This window comes from Portunus trituberculatus, chromosome 13 (assembly GCF_017591435.1).
Source record: "Portunus trituberculatus isolate SZX2019 chromosome 13, ASM1759143v1, whole genome shotgun sequence".
NCBI classification, from domain to species: Eukaryota; Metazoa; Arthropoda; class Malacostraca; order Decapoda; family Portunidae; genus Portunus; species Portunus trituberculatus.
In genome coordinates, this window is record NC_059267.1 from 1,856,540 (window position 1) to 1,876,630 (window position 20,091).

General features: G+C 43.0%; 1 protein-coding gene across 1 annotated transcript; it reads right to left on the reverse strand.

Annotated features, from left to right (window-relative positions):
- Nucleotides 1-1,365: 1,365 nt before the first annotated feature.
- LOC123503217 (xanthine dehydrogenase/oxidase-like) lies at nucleotides 1,366-18,148 on the reverse strand. The gene is made up of 27 exons (XM_045252770.1): nucleotides 18,019-18,148; nucleotides 17,681-17,754; nucleotides 16,947-17,027; nucleotides 16,766-16,838; nucleotides 15,072-15,295; nucleotides 13,844-13,946; nucleotides 13,188-13,321; nucleotides 12,426-12,554; nucleotides 11,724-11,891; nucleotides 10,958-11,123; nucleotides 10,297-10,412; nucleotides 10,013-10,114; nucleotides 9,601-9,805; nucleotides 9,387-9,466; nucleotides 9,066-9,175; nucleotides 8,771-8,954; nucleotides 8,289-8,484; nucleotides 7,889-8,053; nucleotides 7,404-7,525; nucleotides 6,476-6,640; nucleotides 5,656-5,784; nucleotides 4,926-5,062; nucleotides 4,465-4,552; nucleotides 3,925-4,086; nucleotides 3,244-3,340; nucleotides 2,612-2,719; nucleotides 1,366-2,369 (listed from the first exon to the last, which is right to left on the reverse strand). The coding sequence occupies exons 2-27, from the start codon at nucleotides 17,735-17,737 to the stop codon at nucleotides 2,299-2,301; spliced, it is 3,372 nt and encodes a 1,123-aa protein (XP_045108705.1). The 5' UTR covers nucleotides 17,738-17,754; nucleotides 18,019-18,148; the 3' UTR covers nucleotides 1,366-2,298.
- Nucleotides 18,149-20,091: the final 1,943 nt, after the last annotated feature.

Sequence of the window (20,091 nt, forward strand, 5' to 3'; positions counted from 1 at the left end):
GTAAAAAGATGCATTCTGTACACTCTGATGTTTGCCAGCAAACAAAATGATCTTGCAAGATAGGCTCAGACTTGATCACCACACCTGCACACTGGCTGCCATCCCTATCCAGCCTGCTGCTCACTGACAACTCCATGCTGCTGCTGCCGCATGGGAGTGCAAAGAGTAAGGGATTTCTGAAGGATGGATCAGCTTCATTCACTCTGAGTACATTCTCCTTACTGAAATCCTGCCTTACCATATTTGGCAGCTACCAGTCACCACAAGAAAGCAGATCTGCTGAGTGTCAGGGGTGAGTGCATTGGAGACAATGCTGAAACTGTGCCATCGTGAGGTGGTGGTGAGCCAGCAGCCTTGCCAGTGTTCTGAGCCTGTATGGGCTGAACACCACCAGGCTGCCAGTGTGTGGTGGGTGGAGGGCTGGGCTGCAGCAGAGCTCCAGTTGTTGACAGGACTCAAGAGGGATACCTCAGAATCTGTCTTCCATGTAACAGATTACCTTCCTACACAAAGGTGTGGCCTCTACCCTCACCTGTCAAATTCCATTAAGCACAAATGAAAGCTTCATTGGCTTCTTTGTAACATGCATTTGTGAGTCACATGATGGACGTCAATGTCATGATGAGCTTGCAGACTTTTGTTCTGCCTGAGATAGCAGCTCTCAGACAAGCACCACTGTCAACAGCACAGTATCTCAGAGGCAAATTGTTGGTATTTGCATGATAGCCAGGTCAATTCAACACAGCTTGATATATAACAGCTCTGCTGTTCCAGATACAATAACAATTTTTCTACTACATAAGGATGTGAGCCTCTCCTCAGGCCAGCACCAACTGTAACTAACCATCACAGTGGTGTGCTCTCATTCCTGCTACTTTGATTTATTTCTTGCTGATGCTGTTGCTGCTGCCAAACTACTATTTCTCATATCAGTACACACACACACACACACACACACACACACACACACACACACACACACACACACACACACACACACACACACCGTGTAGTGTAGTGGTTAGCATGCTTGACTCACAATCGAGAGGGCCGGGTTTGAGTCCCGGCGCGGCGAGGCAAATGGGCAAGCCTCTTAATGTGTAGCCCCTGTTCACCTAGCAGTAAATAGGTACGGGATGTAACTCGAGGGGTTGTGACCTCGCTTTCCCGGTGTGTGGAGTGTGTTGTGATCTCGGTCCTACCCGAAGATTGGTCTATGAGCTCTGAGCTCGCTCCGTAATGGGAAGACTGGCTAGGTGACCAGCATGCGACCATGGTGAATTACACACACACACACACACACACACACACACACACACACACACACGTATTTTTGTATGATGTCAATGTTAATCATATCAGTACTATGCATTTTGTATATATATTTATATATATCTATATCTATATATAATCACATAAGATGAATACATTTCTCTGAATGCTGATGATACATTATGCAAATTAAGAATATATATTTTGCAGTCAGTTGTCATTACTAAACTTTCAATATTATATGTGTAAGGTGCTACATGTTGCTATGCTAATAGAAGTAAATGAAAAATACCAGTATAATATGTCTTGAAGACTAAATGCGTAACAAATCCCACAATGCCACACACATACAGACAGCGCCCAGCCAAGTGCCAACCAGATAGGCTGACACTGGCACTCTGTGGCTCACTTTTCATTATTGTCAACAATGTCCAGCTTGGTACAAAATTAATGTTTATTCCTTGGATTGATAATGACTTACAAACTCAGGGAATATTAAATTTCAATTCATTACAAAAGCACTTCAAGAATTACTTGTGAATCTTTTACTTATACCAATGAAGTCTAGCTAATTATTCTTTTCAACACATGAATTAGTATTAGTGTGTGGTGCCTGACTCACTGGTGACCGGCTATGCATGGTGGCAGTGACTCACCAGGAGGAAGGAGGAGGGTGTGCATGAAAACTGAGTCATTAAAGTGTCCATGTTATACTGTCATTATTGACTTAACCCTTATAAGATTAGTTACAATTAAAGATAAAAGCAACATGATTTCAATGTTCTGTTTGTATAATTTTGTTCAAATCCTTGTCAGCAAACTTCTAACTTGTGGTAAAGCTACTATTCTTATTAAGCTGAGCCCTCAGTACCTATACATGTCCAAAAGTAATTAATGATGTGAATATAAATGTAAACACCAGCAACAGACTTTCTTTCTAGGGAATGAATCCCACAGAAGGCTTATCCTTGTCAGTCACACAGCGCACAGCAGGTGGGGCCACTGATGATGGTGGTGGTGGGCAAGCTAGGCAAGGGTGAGCCGGCTGGCGTCCACAAGGCACAGCTGCTGCAGTTTCTCATAGGTGAGTGGAGCATCTGCACACATAGGTAGTAGTATTAGAGAGAGTGGATTCCTTACTTGAATTATAAGAAATGTATCTTTTGTACCCATTACAGATATCTAGGACTGAGAATCCTCTTTATTTTCATCTTTAAAACCTGAATCAATGCATGCTGTGCTGAGGGAAGCCTGTGCATGAATGAGAGGCAGCAGGGAAAGACTGGAGGTAGCACAACACAACACAGGTGGTGGAGGCACAATGAAACACCATACTCACCCATCTGGAACCATCCGGTTGTGCCTGCGTCCTGCCTGGCACTGGTCACGGCCTGCCTCAGTGCCATCACCATAGAGTAGGCCAGGCACACGGGAGGCTCTGACGTCACTGCAGGAATAACAAACATAACAACTCATATTTTGTATTGTGTTGAAAGTATCACAGACAGAAATCTATGAGAGGTGTTTAATGTTTTGTGTACTATATATACATAACTGAACAGCCACTGACTTCAACATGCAACCCAAATGTACTAAATATATTAAGTATTATATCTATGTATACATGACTACAGCATCACCTAGTATTAGAAACGTGTAACCCAAAATATATGAGAGAGTTGTACTATCTGTGTCTGTGCTTGTATGTGTCTAGCGAGATGGATGAGTGGTAATGTCCCTATCTGTCTGTCTATCTGTGTGATATTCAATATTGTACATAAGAACATAAGAAAAGAGGGAATCTGCAAGAGGCTGTCAGACCCACACATGAGAAAAGCTACCTAATTCCATCCATCATCCCCATCCATAAATTTATCTAATCTTCTTTTAAAGCTCCCTATTGAGTCAGCACTAACAACATGACTACTCTGTGACTCAAGTGACACTCAATACAAGGCAGAAGTGACCCACCCTTGGAGGATTGTACGCCCACAGGGTTAGGGGCGTCCTGCAGCAGAGTGACTCGGATGTCCACAGGGATGTCCAGGGCCATGGGGGTGTGGTAAGTCTGCCGTGGGGGAGATGATATTCATTGCACTCAAACAAGCAGTAGCAATAATGTTGTTAAAAGAATATTACTGAACAAAGACTTTACAGGCATCAATTAGTAATCCTTTGGTGGCTCATGTAATCTTATTTTATTTTATTTTTGGCAATCCTAAGCAATTAAATTCTTCAAAAATTAAGTTCAAGTACTGAAAGGCACACTAGATATTTAGTGACATCTTTTCCTTTGGCTGTATTTAAAAATCATCATCTAGATTTATACATGAAGTTTAGAAGAAGCTATGGTAGTCAAAGGATTAAAGTGAACTGCCACAAGGGTCATTCTACAAGGTTAACCCCTTCAGTACCATGACACTTTTCCATATTCATTTTGCCTACTGTTTGATGATTTTATACAGCTTCAGAAACTCATGTGGGGGAGTTAAAATAGTGAAGACTGTGGCCATTAATCTTCGGACTTCCATAGACCCTTCTTAATGTCAGTAAAATGGTCTAATCATACACAAATCTCAAAGTAAAAATGTGTCATAGTACTGAAGGGGTCAATCCTAATCTTTCCCTTCCTTCACCTATCCAGGCACTCACCCACACACTGTCTGTCAAATTCTTCCCAGTGGTGGCATCAAACTCAATCTTCTCCAGGCTGAGGAGTCCCTGGCCCATCACAAAGCCTCCCTCAATCTGTCCAATGTCCACCAGGGGGCTGAGGGAGCGCCCTGCATCCTCCAGGATGTCTGTGCGCAGGATCTGAGGTGAAGAGGTTTGTTATTCAAGAGCTCATAGGGAAATGATCATAGACTTTAGTGATGTGTGAGAAAATGTATGTAAATTTTAATGTTATATGACTGGCACTGTTACCTTCAGTAGGAAAGCCATATCAAGGTCTTACAACAGAAGTTTTCCCATTCATCCAAATTAAAAATATATAGTAAAACAACTGCAAACTTGAAACTTGATGCAGAAATTACATAAATATCTCAAGTTAATCTTAACAGTCAAGAAAAACTTGCTGTGAACTTGTATAGATGAATTAGTCTTAGTTGTTGATAAGGACTTCATATTAACTTGTATACACAAATAGATAACATACACACTTGAGGTGAGTGGTTAGTGGTGGTGACTTACCATGTACTGGCCAGTGAGGACATCAAGCTCCACCTCACTGCAGGCCACCCCAAACACTCCGTAGCCCTGGGTCTCGCCATTCCCATTCCTGGTAAGGCACAAGCCACGTTAAAGGCAGGCTCTCATCCTTGCATTTAACAAGGCAGGTTCTGATCCATACACTTTGCACAAACCACACTAACGAGGCAGGTTCATCCTTGCATCCCTTTTTTATCCAAGTGTCATATCAACAACAAAGATCTACATAAAAAGACCCACTGCCAGTTCCTAAAGAAATAAGATAGATTTTCATCCTTACATTCTCAATAGCTATGTAAATCAATTAAATCTTATGAAAGTTGCCAAAGAAAACCCATTGAAGTGAAGCATCTAAGAGGAACTTTATAATTTCACAATAGATTGAAAAATGAAAATACTGAAGATGAGTTCTAGAAGAGAGACAAAGAAAGAGATTGTCATACACGTATCTCTGAGAGATGTCCACCCCAGCATTGAAGGCAGAGAGCACCACCTCCTGCCAGGAAGCGTCGAGCAGGCCGGCCTCCTGCTTGTAGGCATCCAGGCGGGCACGCAGGATCTTGCAGGCCTCACCCACACTCTGACCACACCAGCCATGACTCGGTAAGTTAACATGTATCCTTGAACTCTAGTATGCTATAATTCTCAACACTAAATGCAACAAAATAAACATCAACAAGAAAAAAAAAAGATGAAGAAGAATAGAAGCAATTGTAGATGAGCTCAATAAATGTAAATGTAACTCTTTCATTGTGACACGCATCAATTCACACCATTGAAAACCACCAAATATAAGTATAAACAAGAAAGGAAGATGAGAAGACACAGAGTTTCCTAAAAGTGTAAAACAACAGAATGCAGCACCACAGTGACATTCATTGTGACACGCATCAGTTCACTCCATTGAAAAGAATCAAATATAAGTATGAACCAGCAAGGGAGGTGAGAAGACACAGTGTTTCCTATAGATGTAAAATAACAGAATGCAGCACCACAGGGACATACATAGGTGCAGGTGTCAGAATAGAATGTAGATGGGCTCAATAAATGTAAATGTAACTCTTTCATTGTAACATGTATCATTCACACCATTGAAGACAAGAAAGGAAGATGAGAAGACACAGGGTTTCCTATATGTGTAAAATAACAGAATGCAACACCACAGGGACATACATGGGAGCAGGTGTCAGAGCCCAGGGAGCCGCTGGTGCTGGAGGAGTTAGGGTTGGTATGGGTGTTGTTGGGCACGAAGTTGATGATGTCCATGCTGATGCCCAACTCATAGGCTGCCACTTGAGCCACCTGTCAACACCACCACCTATGAAGTCTTTCTTTTCTTTTCTTTCTTTTGTCTTGCTTCCGTATCTACGACTTGACTTCTTTTAAGAGGGAAGTTTCAAGACATTTGTCCCAGACTTTTGGCTAACTCTACTAACCTTTTAGGAAACTGGGAATTAAGTGGGCCTCTTTTGTTATATTTTTTGTTGTCCTTGGCCAGCTTCCCCTCTTCCATAAAATAAAAATTGAGTTTATATGATTTAGATTGTAAGATTTAGAATGTAAAAGATTTCTGTTTCTCTCTCTTTTCTTTACAGACTGTCAGATTTAAAATGTACAGATGATTTTTCCTCCCTCTTATTAATTTACTTCTTATGATGCAAACATATATATTTTTTCTCTTCCTCTTATTAATCTACTCCTTGTGATGTATATTATCAGATTTAAAATGTAACACTATCAATTCTCTCTCTCTCTCTCTCTCTCTCTCTCTCTCTCTCTCTCTCTCTCTCTCTCTCTCTCTCTCTCTCTCTCTCTCTCTCTCTCTCTCTCTCTCTCTGACTTTTAAAGATATGAATAATTTATCTCTCACTCTATTAACTCGCTTCACATGATACAGATTGTCACATTTAGATAAATATTTGTGCACTCTTCAGACACCATACAGTTGAACATGTGTATTGAAAGACTGCCAGGAAGGAATCATCACACCCACCTTTGTGTTGAGCCCCTGTCCCATCTCTGCCCCGCCGTGGGAGATGGACACTGAACCATCGCGAGCATTGACAGACACCATCACACTGAAGGGGTACACAGGCGGCACAGAGTGAGGCCACAGCATGGGCATCACTGTCAGGCCACGCTTCTTCCACAGATTGTCCTGATGAGGTGAGAAGCAGTATTGGTTTTCAGTATTCTTAAACGCTTCAATTCTATGATGCGTATCCATATTCTTTCTGCTTACTATTGGGTGATTTTATACAGCTTAGAAACTTATGTGGGGGATTAGAATAGTGAAGACTTTGACCATTAATATTCTGCATAGACCCTTCTGAATGCAAATAAATTCATCTAATGACACCCAAAACTCATGGCAAAAATTGTGTCCCAGTACTGAAGAGGTTAACTTTTTAATGCACTTATTTCATGAATCATTACTAGTCTTCAATATTCACAAGTTTCAAGACACCAATCTTCTAATATAAGCAATCTTTCTGGCTTTCTCTTCATGGACTGTTGCCTCATTGTGGTTTTATTTCCTCCCTTTTTATTACTCTAAGCCAGTATCCCTCTTGCATTAAAAATAAACAGGAGTCATTACCTTCCTACTGACCAGAGCTATCACCTGTTGTGTTGCTCAACAATAAAGATGGTACACTGGCATTTCAAGCAGGAAAGACCAACACACCAGCTTATGTATTTCCATCTTCCTACAGCTTGACTTCTTTTTAGAGGGAGATTTCAAGCCATTTGTCCCAGACTTTTGGCTAACTCTACTAACCTTTTAAGGAACTGGCAGTCAAGTGGGCCTTTTTTTGCTATGTTTTTTGTTGCCCTTGGCCAGCTTCTGCTCTTCCATAGAAAAAAAAAGAAAGAAAAATAATCAGCCTTTACAAGTCCTCACCACACGGGTCCACACTCACCTTGTTGAACTGTTCCACATCCGCCTTGCGTTTCTCCACATCTGCCGAGGTCAACAGCTGAGTGATCATGTCTGAGATGAGGTTCCTTGGAATTGTAACCTCATCTGGCAAGTCCTTCACATCTGTTGGGTAAAAGAGTGAGCAATAGTTACTCCTCTTCAGATGGAAGTCATGTTAGAATCAAGAGAAGATGTTTGTAACTCTTCAATCTTGTATCATATTCTGAAATGTTTTGCTATTATGTCTCCACTATGTTCAAAAGGCTTTAGTTGAAGTGAAAGATTAGCAAAGGTGGTTTTATGGTTCCAGTGACTGATTAACAAAATTTATAGATTACTGACAAGTAATGAGGACTCAGCAAATCATCCCTGTGGGCTTTGAAAGTAGTCGTGCTGCATAAGAGAGCAAAATATTTCAGAATATGGACAATATAACCAAGATCAAAGAAGTGTTTAGCAGCACAACAAGTCATCCACACTCCGTACTGCAGCCTGCCATGCGGGAGCGCAGCTGGATGATCTGCTTGCCCAGTCGCCTCCTGCCACCGTCTGGGAGGAGGTTCTTCTGCCGCAGCTCCAGGGGATCCAGGCCGAGCTCCACTGCCACGTGGTCCATGATGTTCTCCATGTAGCAGATGCCCTCCACAGTTCCTGCCATGCACAGTTTGTTTATTTTCTCTCTCTCTCTCTCTCTCTCTCTCTCTCTCTCTCTCTCTCTCTCTCTCTCTCTCTCTCTCTCTCTCTCTCTCTCTCTCTCTCTCTCTCACATTTGCAGCTATATATCCCACCTAACATTAGTGTCCTTGCCTAGGCATAATATTTTCTTTTCCAGTCCTTCTCTGCATTGTTCAATACAAGGAGGGCAGAGGCCACCACTGTGACTGACCTGGGGTGCGGCACCAGGTGGTGACAGGGGTGTTGGTGACGACAAACTGTGGGGTGAGCTCCCAGTTGGGGCAGTCATAGCAGGATGGCATTGCAGCCACGGCTGATGGAGTGCTTACATCAACACCCCTGTAGCCTGAGTTAGAAGTGAGTACAGCCTGCACTGCCTGCAGCTTGCCAGCATCATCAAACCCAACCTGAGAGTTGGGGGAGGGTGAGGGAGGCAGGCACACACACATACACACACACACAAACATACACACAGCCACTGTATAACTTTCTTTAATTCTCTTTAGGAACTGGCACTTTCAGTGGACTTTTTTTAATACCTATTGCATTAACCAGTCCTCCTGTTACATAACAAAAAAAGAAGGAAAACTGACCTTTCCTCATGATGCCTTGTTCATTTATCTGTTTAATGTGTCCCTATAATCCCAATGTTTCAAAGCAAGCACTGTCCCACCAGGGCTGAGGAGCACCCACCTTGTAACTGCACAGGTAAGATTCCCTGCCTCCCACAATTCTCATGTTGTCGCTGAGTTCCAGCTGGACGCGCACTGGCCGCCGCATCTTCTGGGCAGCCAAAGCAGTGGCTGTTGACACTATGTTGCACTGGTCAATCTTGCCGCCAAAGCCTCCACCAAGACGCTTGACACTCACATGCACTCTGCAGGTTAGAACCTCATGAGTACATCTCAGGTGTACAGTGAGCATGAATGTATGTGCAGTGTCTGGCTACATTCCCTGAGTGGTAGTGCCACCCTCCCCATCAACTCACTGGTTGTCGGGCACATCCAGCACCTGGGCAATGGCACGCTGGGTCTCAGAGGCCCACTGGGTGGAGCTGTGGACCTCGAAGCCATTGTCCGTCGGGTTCACAATTGTTATCTTCCAGACAAAATTGAGAAACATTACTTCACACACAAAGTATGTCACAGTTGAAAAGTTGTGAATGATAATGCACAAACAACATGATACATTGCAATTGTGTACTAAAAGAAGAAAATTTGCCATGTATGTATTATTAATACTTTGGAAAGACAATATTTTTAAATGAAGTGTTTGACAACTGAATTAGATCACCTGTCAGCCCACCCACCTGAGTCTCCAGCTGGTAGTGGAGCTGCCCACCCCTTTGCATGGTGCCCTCAATGATGTGGGTGGAGGCAGCAAAGCCAGCTGTTGGGAGTGCAACAAAACTATTACTAGACAATTGTTATTGCCTGAGACTAATCATAAATAACTTCAAAGACTGAGGCAGAGCAGGGTTGTGGGAAGACTGGTGTGAAGAGTCAGGGAAGGAAGCCTCTTACCTGCCACATCTCCTATCACCACAGGAGGAAATGGGTTGGGAGGAAGGGGCTTGGTGAGGGCCTCCTCTATGGTGACCACTGGTGGCTGGATGTCATCATAGGTGACCTTCACTGCTGCCAGGCCGGCCTGAGCTGCATTCTTGGTGGTGGCCACCAGCAGGCCGATTGGCTGGCCATGGTACTCCACACGCTCCGATGCAAACACCTGCAAATGTGTGGCCAGTAAGTCTGACATGTATGAAGAGTGTGACTAGTAAATTTAACATGTATGGTGCAATGGAAAACTAGATTTGATATGTATTGTATTATGGAAAAGTATGACAAGAAACTTTGTTGTGTATGGTGGTATGGCTGATGAGGTGGCTGTGATTCAGTGAGCAGCACATAGCAAGTGTCTGGCTCCCTCACTCACCGGCTGGGAGCTGCCGGGGGTCCAGTCTGCAGCAAAGGCCAGCATGTTGTTCTGGCCACGAATGTCTTCAGCTCCAACAAAGCCCATAACTCCTGGGATGGCCTGGAAAGTAAGCAAGGAAATCCACAAGTTATCAAAAGACATAAATGTTAACTCTCTCTCTCTCTCTCTCTCTCTCTCTCTCTCTCTCTCTCTCTCTCTCTCTCTCTCTCTCTCTCTCTCTCTCTCTCTCTCTCTCTCTCTCTCTCTCTCTCTCTCTCTCTCTCTCTCTCTCTCTCTCTCACCAGGGCATCTGTGGTGTCGATGGAAACAAGCCGAGCGTTGGCTTGTGTTGAGGTGACAAAGACGCCATGCAGCTCTCCAGGGTGTGCCGGGATCTTGGTGACATACTCAGCCTCACCTGTGTTGAAAAAAGTAACATTCACTGTCAGTCAAACACACCACTCTGCAGCTTTCCTTTATACCTAATTTATAATATTTTCTCTACACTCCAATTACATTCAAAGGCTCTAGTTGAAGTGATGTGTGTTTTTCTTACACTTCTAGTGACGGATTAAGAAGATCTCTACATTATCAATAGAAGCACTCTTAAGAACCCGGCTAATCATCTCTGTGGCCTTTGAAAATAGTTGTGGTGAGAGAACAAGGCTTTTCTGAATACATACTGTCCCTTATTTCTACATCCTCACACCTCATCTGTATGACTGCAAATTGAAGAAGGTTGAGGGACATGATTGACTGAAAATTGAAGGTAGAGGAACATGATTAACTGAAAATTGAAGGTAGAGGGACATAATTGACTGAAAAATGAAAAAAGGAAGAGGGACATGATCAATGAAGTCACATAACATAACAGAACACTTCAGTAAAGATATATTTGACAGAGACACCACCACCACTACCACCACCACCACCACTACTATAGCCATGACAATTACCACTCACCACTGCACTGGATGGGTGCCTCCAACTTGGTCACAGGCTTCCCCACTGGCCAGGCTTCAGGATTCTCAGGGAAGGTTTGCTGGCCGCTTGACACAGGACGCACCAACTCATCAGCCCCGCTCACCACTGCACTGCTGGCCGAGTCACCAAGAACTCCAAGCACCATCTGGCATATTTAGGGGAGACATGGTGATTGTTGTTGAGTAGACTTGGTGATTTTGAAGTTGTGTGGGGAATAACAGGGGTGATGTAAGCTAATTAAATGTAAAATTCCTCTTAGAAACCTGTGACACTTCAACTAGAGGCATTTGAATGTATTGTAGGTGTAGTGCAGAAGTGTCTCAGGAAATGGACCAGAAAACTATAAAATCTAATTGAAGTCATGTTTTAGTTATTAAGGAGTGGAAGCCATAGTGAAATTTGCATCATCTTCAGTATCCTCAAAGCACAGTAACTAACCATTCCCTTGAAATTATACTTCTCTCCAGCAATTCAATGATGGTAAAGCAAAATAAGTAGTTAATCTTTCCCTTCAAATTTTTACATCTCCCAACAATTTAGTGATGACAAAACAATGAGTAAAGTCAGCAACATATCTGCAGTGTGAGTCTGTATGGGTCTGTCTGAGTGTGTGAATGTGTTTATGTCTTAGAGTCTGAGTGAGTCTAGGTGAGTTTGTATGAGAGTGTGTGTGTGTGTGTGTGTGTGTGTGTGTGTGTGTGTGTGTGTGTGTGTGTGAAAGTCATCAAACTGCCTGTTGCCCCACCTTGTAGAGCAGGGTCTGGGTGAGGGACAGCCTGTACTCTGGTGAGGTCTCCCCAGGCTTGATGGCAGGAACAACCTCTGTGGCCAGGGCTGACAGGGCCGCCTGCACCACTGCCTCATCCTCCAGGCTCTTCCCGGCCAGGGCTGCCTCTGCTGCAGTGGCGCGGATCTGGGAGGTGAATTATCATTATCATTTTGGTTGCATTGGGTCCTTGAGTTCCACTGGAATTGTGTTCATATGGGATGTCTTAACCCCTTCAGTACCATGACACATTTTCATATCTATTCTGCTTACTATTCAGTGACTTTATACAGCTTCAGAAACTTATGTGGGGGTTAAAATAGTGATGACCTTAGCCAGTAATCTTATGTCTTCCATAGACCTTTTCTAATGTCAATAAAATCATCTAATAATACTCAAAACTCAAGGTAAAAATGTGTCCCAATACTGAAGGTGTTAAGCTGATTTTTGACATATGTGAACTTAAGTAAACCTTTGTAGTATGTGACTTCTGGTGCTAATGATATGGTACTATGCACTCATGATCTAGGACATACATAACTACTGTACCTGTTCAGGAAACACACGAAGAACATCCAGTAAATAAAAAAAAAATAATAGAATTACTCCCATCCACAATGCTGACTCACGGAAAAGAATACAACACTCTTAGCAATAATAAAGTTACTCATGTGAACTTACGAATGACGGGTTGATGCCATTGTAGACAATAACAGGGGAGTCTACCACAGTGTGTGCCGCTGCCGCATCCACCCGCACCTTGAAGCCAGCACTCACATCAGCCAGGGCAGTGGAGGTCCTGGGCCGCACCTGTTATGGAGATGTGCTGTACTAGTGCCAAGATGAAGCAAAGAGGGGAAGATTTGCTGTACTGCTGTTCAGACAAGATAGAGAGAGGAAGATCTGCTGTACTGCTTTTTAGACAAGGTAGAGAGGGAAAGATTTGCTGTATTGCTGTTTAGATAAGGTAGAGAGAGAGAGGAAGATTTGTTGTATGGCTGTTTAGACAAGGTAGAGAGGGAAAGATTTGCTGTATTGCTACTTAGACAATGTGTATGTAATGAAGGAAAGATGTGACAAGGTAGTGGAAGAATGAAAGAAAAGATGAGTCCCAATTTGATATTAAAACTATAACATTGCACTGACATGAAATAGAAAGGCTTATTCATACTTGGAAATCTGTCCCTCACAAGTCACTATTTGATGCTACTCTTAAAGTGCTGTACTGATATCAGACAGGACAGAATCACACTTGGACATTCCAGAAACTTAATACTAATACCAAACAAGGACAGATCAGACTTTAACATTTCTGCAATACTTCCCTCCTTCCCTCCCTGTGCCTCCCTGCCTAATACTAATATGAAACAAGGACAGATCATTCTCTAACACTTCTGCAGTCCTTCCCTCCTTCCCTCCCTGTGTCTCCCTGCCTCTCCTCACCTTGATGGTCCTCACAAAGACATTATCAGGCAGTGGTGGGAGGCTGAGCTGCAGGATGACCCTTCGCTGTCCCACCAAGTCAACCTCCATCAGTTCCTCCAGCGTGTGGGTGTCGCTGGAGCCATCTGGACCAACTGTGCCAATAAACATGCAAACAAAATATTAAGGTAAACATATGCAATTTTTCTTCTGTTTTAGTTTACTCAGTGACTTTCCCTCCCTTGTAACAGGAGTCTGGACTTGTAGTATTATGGTGAGTGTGAGAATTAACCCCTTCAGTATTGGGATGCATTTTTACCATGGTTTTGTGTATGATTAGATGATTTTATTTACATTAAGAAAGGTCTATGGAGGTCAGAGGATTAATGGCCAGAGTCTTCACTATTTCAGTCCTCCCACATAAGTTTCTGAAGCTGTGTCAGATCACCAAGTAGTAACTAAAATGAATATGAAAATGTGTCATGGTACTGAAGTGGTTAAGTGTGACTCTTCAAGGCAATATTTCCCAAAATTCTGACCTACAATATTGTAAAAATGAGAAAAAAAATTTGGATTAATCTTCAGTGATGTGGAAATGAGATACGAAAGTTATGAGTGTAGAATCTATGATGTTGCTGTAGTGGTGTGGGTGGTGTGTGGGTGGTGACTGGACACACCTGTGGTGATGGTGGCTCCGGCTGTCACCAGGCCCACAAAGATGTCTGAGGTGAAGTCAGGGTGAATCACTTTGGTGGCAATGTTTCCTCCCCAACTGCCCAGCTGTGAGAGGCACATCAACACAGTGAAGGTCAGGATAAACATGTAGAATTACTCCAACTAATAGTGAATTAAATATATGGTGATACAGTGAGTGTTAGAATAAGCATCTACTGTACAGTAAGCCCCGCACTTGGCGAATCTCAGATTGGCGAAATTCACTTTTGGCGGTACGGTGGTCACGGACCACCGAGTGCACATTTAGCGATTTGAATTAAAAACTGGCAGTCCCCTGGCGGCTGCACGGCGAACCACGTGGTTCCCCTGTGACGTCAGACCTCTCTAAACCTATCAGAACGCAGTGTGAGAGTCCCTTTCAGCCATTTTGTTTGTGTTACCTCTGTTCTGCTAGCGTGGGAACGAATTCTGGCGATTTACCGCCAACATGGCCTCTACCAGCGCAACAGGTGGTACCGGTGGGGATAAGGACAATGGTGGTTGTGGCAAGAAGACGAAAGGGGCCGAGGGAAACGGGTGGAAAAACGGGAGCACAGACGAGGAAAGGATCACAAATGCTTGTTTATTGGTCTGTTTTGTACATGAGTTCTAATAATATGTGAAGGCAAAAAATTTTATTTCAGCTTGAAAGATGGTATTTTAGGGATCAAAAGAGGGACTTTGGCAATGACCAAAGACTGATTGAGGCATTTTTTTAGGCAATTTATATGGCATAAAGAACTTGTGTTTGGCGAAATTCGCATTTGGCGGTAGTTTCTCCAGACTAATTAATTCGCCAAGTGCGACGGCTTACTGTACTTATAAAATTACTCCAACTAATAAATTGTAAATTAAGTTTATTTAGTTATTAAGCATATTTCAGTTAAGCTGGAAATAGACAGGTATGTTTCATGCAGGGTCTGGTACATGGAGGCCTGATGGATTTTTTAAAGCTTCCCTTATTTTCTTGTGTTAATAAGTCTTTAAAAGTATTATAACTACAAAATGAAGTAGTAACTGTAAGATTGCCCCATTAACTTTGCACAGAATTTTCCCATATTCTTAAGATTTAACAAAGAATCACTTACAAGACTGCCCCCACACACACATTGCAGATAGTATTAACATGTTCTTAAGATTCAACAAATAATACAAGTACAAACTAAGCCTTTCCGAGACTGCCTCACTTACATTGCGCAGGGATGTGTTGCCGAGGTGCTTCCAGGTCTCGGCGAGGTGGGAGACGTAAGCAAACCCACCGAGGCTCTTGGCGGCGAGGAACAGCTGCTCCATGAGGCGGGTGATGGACACATTGGCACCAAACACAAGGCCATCTGTCTCCAGCCTCACCGCCGACAGTTCAGGGATGTTGCCAGTGTAGATGTACTCACTGTATGGCCCTCCTTCGTACACCGCTGGAAGGAGGTGCTCAAGTGTATGGTCATGGGGTATACAGCACAGTGTTAGCTATAACTTGATTTTAACTGCTGTCTATCTTTTATCTATTGACTGGCGATCATACCAAAATGTGTGATGCTGTAAATATTGAAAAAAGAAAAAAGACCTGTAGTGATTTTTCTTTTTTTTCTTTTCTTTTTTTAAGGAACAGAAAAAGTTGTGCCTGAAACATGTCATGATACTAAAATCATTAGGTTTTGATGTATATAACACACACACACACACACACACACACGAGCATAGCTCCTTTCCCGTATGTTACAATTAGGTAAATACAATTAGGTAAATACACACACACACACACACACACACACACACACACACACACACACACACACACACACACACACACACACACACACACACACACACAACTTGGACAAAATATATGAATGGAGCAGGCAGGACGTGGCAAATGGAATTCAATACCAACAAAAGTTGTGTAGTGAGAATGAGTAGAAGTAAATATAGACCACATAAGGACTACCAGCTGGGGGGGAAGACTGTAATAGAAGTCAGTGAAGAAAAAGACTTGGGAGTGACTGTACAGAGTAATCTGTCTCCAGAAAAGCACATTAATAGAATATTTGGAAAAACGTACAGCATGCTCCAAAGTATAGGATGGGCATTTAATTACCTGGACGGGAACATGATAAAGAAAATATTGACCAGCCTGATTAGGCCACAGTTGGAATATGCATCAGTAATTTGGTCACCATACATGAAGAAACATGTCAAGAAACTGGAAAGAGTGCAGAGGTTAGCAACAAGAATGATACCAGACTTTAAGGAGGTACCGTATGAGGAGAGGTTAAATAGGCTGGAATTAAGCATGTTGGAAGAAAGAAGAGTCAGAGGGGATATGATAACAATGTTCAAAATAGTACATGGAGTGGACATATTGGATAGGGAGAACCTGATCACGATGGCATCCAGTAATTACCTAAGAGGACACCCAAAGAAAATACTGAAAGATTCCTGCACGAGCGACATCAAGAAGTATAGCTTCCCGTATCGGAGCATTGATGTATGGAACAAACTGAGTGTGGAGGTGGTGCGTGCGGCGAGCGTCAGTCAAATGAAGGAAAAATTGGACAAGTGTGGACAAAGAGACGGGACATAGAGAGCTACGGCTCGGGCCCTGTAATCACAAATAGGTAATTACACACATAGTAAAAAGCTGAGAAAGGGAAGATGTTTGAGAGATGTTAAAAAATATAGTTTCCCGCAAAGATGTATTGAAACGTGGAACAGTTTAAATGAAGAAGTAGTGTCTGCAACGAGTGTGCATACTTTTAAAGTAAGATTGGATAAGTGTAGATATGGAGATGGGGCCACACGAGCATAAAGCCCAGGCCCTGTAAAACTACAACTAGGTAAATACAACTAGGTAAATACACACACACGGCAGCACCTGCCCTGCTTACCTTGGGCCGTGTTCCCACAGACCAGCGTGTACTTGACCCCCTCAGGAAGGCCGGCAAGAGTGTCAAGCAGTTCCTTGTAGAGAAAAAAGAGATTAACCACCTGTCCTTGCTGCATCACTGGCTATTGGATGAATTGACATTTTATTACTGTTTCCTTGTAATTTTCTCTTTAATTTCTCACCTGCAGGGAGGATGGCTTATGCCAGGTGGTGTCCTTCAGCTTCAGAGGACCACCAGACTTCTTGCCACACACTTTCTTCCCCTGTTGGATAAGAATGAGTTACCTTACAATGCTTACCAAGTGTCTGCACCTTTAGTATTAGTATTGCACATTATGGAGCCGAGGCAGAGCACAGCTGGCCACACAGTACAGTAGGGTGGTCCATGAGACTGTCCCTTCCCACCAGCGGCTGACAGGACTGAGAGTGTGAATGATGTTCTTACCTAATTCATGTTGGACTATCTTTTAAAGTGAGTCATATTTATCTTTGTAAAGCTATGAATTCAGAACATATGTACTAGAAAGCTATCATTAATCATTCAGTATAGGATAATGCTTTACTAAATCTCTATTCCTTAACCCTTTCAGTACTGGGATGCATTTCTATCGTGAGTTTTTAGTGTGATTATATGATTTTATTGACATTAGGAAGGGTCTATGAAGGTCAGAAGATTAATGGCCAGTCTTCATTATTTTAATCCCCATGCAAGTTTCTGAAGCTTTATAAAATCACCAAATAGTAAGAAAAATTAATATGGAAACATGTCATGGTACTGAGGGGATTAAGATTCAAGCTTGCTATGCTGTGATGATTCAGAAAGGTATCAGGAAGTCATCATAAACCATTCATTGTGGAATATGCTTCATTAATTCCCTGAGAATTTAGTGGGGCAAAGCCAGACCCTCCTCCTCACCTCCCCCTTGGCTTGTTGGAGCAGCAGCCAGAGCACGTCTTGCCAGTGGTTGGGCATCTCGTCTTGTGTACATCCTGCCGAGACACAGGTATGATGGAAGCATTATTAGTCACATCACTTTTCAGGCTGATAATGTGTCTTCCATATATGCAACAAGTTGTTTATTGTGTATTATTTTCATCTCTGTCTCTCATGCATAACCATCCACATACAGCTAAGTGATTATTAGTTTATGTTTTGTTATTACATGTTTTGTTTTTATCATATTGTGTTTTGTTCTTATCTTATCTTGTATTCCTATTGTATGTTCTCTTGTTGTTATTGTATGTTGTGTTTACCTCAATGTCCTGTGGTGTGAGGGACTTGAAGGCGTCTAGGATGGGGCGGTAGCCAGTGCAACGACACATTGTCCCATCCAGCTGCAGCTCCACATCCTCCTTGCTCCACTCAGCCTTGCTCTGGGACAGTCTGGTCAGAAGTGCAGTGTGTCATAGAATTCACCCTAATTTCCTTAAGTCTCCCATGCCCCATAATGTACCCTCTCTCTCTCTCTCTCTCTCTCTCTCTCTCTCTCTCTCTCTCTCTCTCTCTCTCTCTCTCTCTCTCTCTCTCTCTCCAGCATGACACTCACCCATACATATTCATCACCATGCCGGGGGAGCAGTAGCCACACTGGGAGCCTGAGTGCTCAGTGAGGCGCTCCTGGATCACGTGGTAACCATCATACTTGTTCCCCAGCCCCTCAATGGTGGTCAGCTCCCAGCCAACACATGCCAGCACCGGCACCAGGCACTGCAATGGTGGTGCTTTGAGCCATTTGCTGAAACACTTCTACAGCAGTGTTAAGTGCATCACATACCTTCAGCACCAAGCTTATTGAAATTTTGACACAAGAGAAAGAATAAGAATCAAGAGAGAAATTCAGCAAGGAAAGAAGAAAGGCAGAACATAAGGCTACTAGAAAGAATAAGACTCAAGAGAAAAATTCAACAAGCAGAAAACAAAACAAGTACATAAGCCAAGAAAAGAAGAACCAAAAGAAATATCTACCTAGCAAAGAAGAGAAACAAAACAAAGTAAACCAAGAAAAGAATAAGAATCAAGATAGAAACAATACTTGCTAAAAATCAACAGCCCCCAAACACTCAAATCCTCAACTACTGACACTGTTGATGGTCATGGTCTTCTTCTCCAGAGTGTCAGGGTCTGCAAGGGTGGCCACCACAGTGCAGACCCCGCAGGCACCCTTGCCACATGTTGTGTGGGTGCCCACCAGGCGGTTTTCATGCAGGAAGGTCAGCAGATTAGTAGTGGGAGAGACCTCACCCACTGCAGGAGAGAAAACTGCTCTTAGAGGACTGGGGTTAAGAGGGGATGTGATGGAGGTCTACAATTGGTGTAGATCCTAAGAGGGGATCTGATGGAGGTCTTCAAGTAGTGTAGGTTCCAAGAAGGGGATCTGATGGAGGTCTTCAAATGGTGCAGGTTTTCAAGTAGGTTATACGTATTTTGAGAGGGGATCTGATAGTCTTCAAGTGGTTTAGATATTACGAAGGTTTTTTTTTTTTTTATAGATGTTTTGAAGTGGTATAAGGCATAAAAAGGGATGGCAAAAAATTCCCTTGGATCAGTAAGCAGTAGGAAATGAAGCGCTGTAAAATGCACGCTTTCCAGCAGGGCCGTGCAGAGACCATTAGAGGGGCAGGGGCTCAAAAGTTTAAAAGGGGCATTTGAAGGGATTTGAAGTTACGGGTTATTTATTTCATGACTTTCAGCTTCAATTTGGCGCCCCTTAAATGCTGCAAAAGGGCACTTCGGGCATCAAGGTTTAAAGAGGCAGGGGCTCAAGCCCCCTCCGCCCCCCCCTCTCTGCACGGCCCTGCTTTCCAGTAAAAATGACCAGCCAGTAGCAGCAGGCCCGAGCGTTGATCCCTCCACATGATCCTCCCAGAAGGAAGGGATTGTCTAGCGATCGTGAATAGAGTATAGCAGTAGTAGTAGTGGTGGTAGTTGTATTAGTAGTAGTAGTAGTTCTTGTAACTGTGATAGAGAGAACTAGAGCTGTATTTGATTCATTATGGCGACAAAACAGCCATGTCCGCCACTCTTCATTATTAATTAAACGCATAAATTCACATAATCACTAAAGAAATTTTCCTGACTTCCCTTAACGTAGGAAAAATATATATTCTTCAAAATCAAAGCAATCTTTCCCATTGCTTACCTTCATACTGCTTCCCATTAATAGTCAGGGACGGCGCGGCGCTCATTGTGACCAGGCTGAGAAACAAACCTGCCAGTGATAAAAAGAGGGATGTAAGTCAGTGAACTCTCATATCAACAGACAGCAAACACTTACCTCGAACCCGCTGAGGAACAGACTGCGGAGAATAGTAGTAGTAGTTATAGTG

Bases quoted from the DNA above. Each gene is read 5' to 3' on its own strand.
- LOC123503217 (XM_045252770.1), bottom strand. From the start codon at position 17,737: ATGCCCAACCACTGGCAAGACGTGCTCTGGCTGCTGCTCCAACAAGCC. The intron at 13,947-15,071 runs GTAAGTGAGGCA...TGCCTCTCACAG, and splicing joins GCAACACATCCCTGCGCAAT to CTGGGCAGTTGGGGAGGAAA. The intron at 5,785-6,475 runs GTGGGTGTGATG...TGGTGTTGACAG, and splicing joins GACAGGGGCTCAACACAAAG to GTGGCTCAAGTGGCAGCCTA.